This window comes from Echinops telfairi, unplaced genomic scaffold (genome assembly GCF_000313985.2).
Source record: "Echinops telfairi isolate 266 unplaced genomic scaffold, ASM31398v2 ScPeMD7_2;HRSCAF=8, whole genome shotgun sequence".
NCBI classification, from domain to species: Eukaryota; Metazoa; Chordata; class Mammalia; order Afrosoricida; family Tenrecidae; genus Echinops; species Echinops telfairi.
In genome coordinates this window covers 63,866,547-63,871,694 of record NW_022103898.1, presented here as the reverse complement: position 1 = coordinate 63,871,694, position 5,148 = coordinate 63,866,547, and the positions used below count along the sequence as shown (strand labels likewise).

Genomic DNA, 5,148 nt, shown 5'->3' with positions numbered 1-5,148 from the left:
GATTGCTTTTGCTCCAACACTTCCAGGATCTCTGTGTGCTCCTCCTTGTTCCCTTGTCTCTGGCACGTTGTTCATTCCCTAGTTGTTCCCTTGTCTGTGGCGTAGTTTGCTCCCTGCTCCCTTCCCCCCACCTCCTCCCTCCAAGTCTCTCCGCAGCTATCAGTCCCGTTGCTTTCTCCTCTAGCTTGCTTCCCATGCCTATCTTATATAAGTAGGCAAACCAACAATAACAGTAACTCTTCCATTTTTGTCTGAGTTTGTTTAGAATTAACTTGGCTACATATCATACAGAGTAAACCTCAACTCGTCTTGAGTGATAAGTAGCATTTCTGGGCAAATGTTGTTTCCATCTTGCATTTACCTTTGTCTTCAAAACTGTACAGGAGATAATTGTGTCCCTTGTTGGAACACCTGTGACACTTTCATTCCCTGTGTTAAATTGTAATTAAATATGTTTCAGTATATAACTACAGCATAGATGGAAAATGCTAAAAATGTATATGTATATGGTCTTTGGTCTTTTATTTTATTTTATTTTATTTAAATAAATATTTTATTTAAATAGGATCCTGATGCTCCCATAAGACAGAAAATGCCCCTGGATGATCTGGATAGAGAAGATGAAGCCAGATTACTCAAATACATTTTCACTCTGATCCGTGCTGGGATGACAGAAGAGGTAAATCACATGTATCCTGCTTGGCCCATTTCCAAAAATCATGGGCTCTGACTTGGAAGGGATCTTTGTGAACATACCTTTTCAATGCAGGAATGCCTTTTACAGTATTTCTAGATGTAACTCCTTCCTTGAACATTTCCAGTGATAAGCAGCCCACACCAGTTCAGCCCAACCACAATTTTAAAAAAAATTTTGTAAGTCAAACTTTATCTCACTTGCACTTAAGCATATCCCAGTGGGCTATTTCTAATGCTGTTTTAAAGAGTTGAGACTAAGTCTAATACTAATTGCTCTTCAAAGTGACACTGTGCAGGCATTTGAAGGCTAGGGTGGCCCTCACACTCCCCCTTCGGATCGTTAAGAACTTGAATACAGCCTGTTAGTGTCTAATTGGCTAGCTGGAGGGCTTTGTTGACTCCCGAGATGAGGCGTTTGATGCAGAGTTGCTGTAGGCTTTGGGTATGTATGTTCTTTAGACAGGAGCATGTTAGGCCAAAGGGGTCTTTGTTATTTTGTTTGTGTTATAAACTCATAGAATGTGTTAAGTAATTTCTTAGAGTAGTAAGTATTGGGTTATTAAACATCATTTTTACTTTTTAATGACTTCACTTGTTTGTGTATTCAGAAAGTATTAGGTCCCAGCCCCTTTTACCGTATTATTTGCTAAATGTACTGGGCATCATATGGTGAGCAAAAGATTTATCTTTAAAAGGGGAAAACAAAAATATCTTACTGAAGACTTAAAATGGAAAGGTCCTGGTGTGCTATGTAACCGCAGGTGGTGTTTTGTTGTGTTTACTTACAACGCTTTTTCTTTTGTACCCACTTTTTAACAGTAATCATAATAGACATTTATACATTGTTTTATTCTGCCTTTTGACTAGTTGTACTCGTTAGACTTTTTAGGTTCAAGAGAGAGAAACCCAACTCAAATTACTGTGAACTTATAAGGAAGGGAGGTAAACTATTTTATGTTTGGCTTATAAAGTAACTATGACAGTAGTAGGATACTATCTCTTTAGGCTCTGAGCTCTTCTCTGTGGCTCTTCGGAGCTGACCAGCACCTCCTCCAGGTTCTATTCCCCCAGCTAGCAGGCTCAGCACATGGAGTGTGCCTCTGCCCTGATCCTGTATCATCCCAGGGCGATGCTTGTTGAGTCACTTGCCTAACCCTCAGTTTAACCTGTCCAAATCATAGGAACTAAGAATGAGGAGGAAAAGACAAAGATAGATCTGCACCCCTGGCATCTGAACATACATATCAATAGTGGACTAAATGACCAAAACCAGCTGTTACATAGAGACTAACGATGGTTTCAAAGTACTTTTACATAGGTCAGAGGTCTTCAAACATTTTAGCCCCGTTTGTCTCAAGCAAGATGAAACACCACTTGTAGACTTGTAGAACATCGTGCTAAATGAAATAAGTCGATCACAAAAGAACAAATATTGTATAACAGTGATCACTGTTACAAATGAAAAATCAAGACAAAGGTTCTCATGCCAAAACAAAAAGATTTTGATGAGCATCAAGGATGGGAGCGAGGAGGGCAGATGACGCAACATGCTAGAGGATGGATGCAGCTGGGCGTAGCTAGAGGGGAAGGTCGTACTCCACCAGAGGGAGACGAGAAAGTAAAGGCGGGCAGGGCAAGTCATTGGGACATTCAATAAGTAGTTTACGTTGTTGTGTACTTCATTGATGATCTAAAAAGTCAACCTCTACCTAATTCCCATTAAGAAAACGTTTTTTAAAAGATTAATACCGAAAAAGGAAATATTTTTAACAGAAATCACAGAAAGAAGATACTGGCAGTGGAACGTCATTATGGCATGCTCTATCACATCTCTGCTATAAACGATGTAGTCTGTTGTGTGTGTTTGGGCTTTGACGACTGCAAGTATTTTTGACTTGTACAGTGGTTTTTGGCTCATGGCTCGTTCTGATTTTACAAGGCACAACGGCTCTGTAAACGGTGTGGTCAGGCGTGGAGAGCTGCTACCCTGGAAGGCTGGAAACTGTATCATGACCCTAACGTTAATGGAGGTATTTGGTAGATTTTATTCTGAGAGTTGGGGGCAAAGGTCCTTAGTTCTAATTGCTGCTATTTGTGAAGGCTCTCTTTGTAGAAAATCTTGAGAGAAGGAGGTCTCAACTTAAGCTGTCTATGAACTTTATTTCGTTTGCTGTTTTGTAGGAATGGAATTAGAACCTGTTGAAGGGAATCCCTATAGATGCATCTGGAAAATAAGTTGTTGGAGAATGGCAGAAGATGTAAGATTCAACTTTTGGAACTGGTTTTTACTCTAATTGCAGACCTGCTGATATGCTATGAAATGCTCGGTGTGGCAGGGGACACTCTAATTCCTGTCTTCAAGCAAGTTCCAATCAAAATGAGAAATTGGGACAGTCTTAATTGCTAATCAGAATTATTCAGACACTACAGAATAAGAATTAAACTTTGATATAAGCCAGAAATAGGAGGAGATACCCATCGAGTCCAGAGAATAAGCTTTGGGCTAGACCTGGCTTCACAGGAGAAAGAATTTAATGGACGTTTTAAAGTTTATAGGATTTGGGTTATTGGGCAAGAGAAGAAAGGAAGGCATTCTAGGCAGAGCAGCCGATATGACAAAAGATAAATTGGGAAACTCAAGGGAATTCACTCTTACCAGATTAGAGCAGAAAGCTCATAGAAGGAAATACTGTTATAACAATGCATATGCATTATTGAAAATCACACAATCCAAAATTAAACAAAAATACCCCTGGAGTTCATGGGCACAATGGGATGTTAAGGATACAAAGTTCTTTAGTGATACATAAAAAGATAAACCTTATTAAAGATGGTAGCAGTACTAAAGGGTAAGTAGTTCAAGAAATCTTGGAACTTTACCTTGGAAGTGACCAGAAGTTTTCTTGGGGAAGTGATTATCAGAAGGGCTGCAGCCAATGAGCTCTTTTAAAGTGGTGGGCTGGGGTTTCTGTGACATCAAACAGACGTAACAGTGGGTGAAGATGGGTGTGGCTGAGAACACACCTGACGTAGATAATCAGAGTAGCCATTGGTTAGATCTGCTTCCAGTGCATTTGAAATTTACATGTTTGACATTTTCTTAAGAATTTCAGAGTTGAAAGAAATTGCATAATAAGAACCGAAAATAAAACTCACTGCCATCAAGTCAATATTGAGTTTATGTTTTATTCCCTTTATTCCAGGAGTTTTTTAACAGATACGAGAGAGCAATTTATGCAGCTTTAAGTGGGAATCTGAAGCAGGTATGCAAGCTCTTTCAATCAGTTTACCCCCCTGTGGAATAAAATTAGATCCGTAATAATATTTTAGTAGACATTGCATTTTGTCATTGGAGGTCACCCTCATGAAGTTGTGTTATGTTTTTCTGTGTTTCTGTGCATGAAACCCAGGTTTGAAGAGCCTATAGGGACAGTTGAAAGTAGAATAAGGGTTTTGAAGGTGGGGGTACAGTGGAGGTGGAGCGGTGGGTGGTGCGCTGTGGGTGTAAAGGGAGACAATGTTAAGGAGTCCAGGAAGGAAAAGAATGTTTGGAAACTGATTGTGGTCGCAATTGTACAATTCTGCTTGACACGATTAAACCATGGAATAATAGGATATATGTATTAACTCCAAATTAATATAAATTAAAAAAAATATTTTAGTAGGCATAGATTCTTATAAATTATAAGAGTAGCGATGACAGATATTCATGAAACAGAAGAGTGACTTGTACTGTTTAATTTGGATGTTCACATACAATCAGACTTAAATTCAAAAAATTGTTTATTTCATTGCCAAGCCACATTTATTGGTGATATCTTTTAATAAATATGAATTTATTTGTCCATTCAGAAATTCCAGTGGATTCTATTTTTCACGTAGATGTAAGATAGAGTTTCAATGCATAACATAAACTCAAGATGAGATACGGGCATGGGAGCTTATGAAACAGCAAGCAGTCACTGTGCCTTAATGGCATATTCCTGGATAGGAATACTATAAGTGAATGGTTCAATGTGATTGTCAGTGGCGTTCTAGTTCATACCAGTCGATCTGACTGCGTTCCGTCTCTTTTTGCTGACTGTGGGTATGTGTTTCTGTGTCGGAATGGGGAAAAGCTCCTTGCTGTCTGTGACACATGGGAAGACACGGTGTGGGCCCACTTCAGGGTGATGGTGGACAGTCTGGTCGAGCAGGAGATCCGGACGTCAGTGATGACTCTGGGGGAAGCGGAAGAACTCCCTAGAGAATATCTGGAAACAAAGTGAGTTGCCTTGGCCTTAGTCCTGTTGAGCTGTTTGAAGGGATTTCTTGTTTGTTTTCTTACAGCTCTTATTTATATTATTAATATTCTGTTGATTTCCTCTTCTTTCTTTCAAAGTTGGACCTTAGAAAAGGTATTTGAAGAACTCCAAGCTACCGATAAAAAGGTAAACATGAGCTCAAAGGTGC

General features: G+C 39.3%; 1 protein-coding gene across 1 annotated transcript in view; it reads left to right on the top strand.

The window, feature by feature from the left end:
- Nucleotides 1-5,148, top strand: part of NUP107 (nucleoporin 107) — a 51,391-nt gene that overhangs the window by 32,768 nt on the left and 13,475 nt on the right. Inside the window, exons 10-15 of the mRNA XM_045288899.1 lie at nt 566-679; nt 2,636-2,726; nt 2,878-2,954; nt 3,900-3,959; nt 4,815-4,960; nt 5,078-5,144. Of these exons, the coding sequence (XP_045144834.1) occupies nt 566-679; nt 2,636-2,726; nt 2,878-2,954; nt 3,900-3,959; nt 4,815-4,960; nt 5,078-5,144 (555 nt within the window). The remainder of the gene's footprint in view (nt 1-565; nt 680-2,635; nt 2,727-2,877; nt 2,955-3,899; nt 3,960-4,814; nt 4,961-5,077; nt 5,145-5,148) is intronic.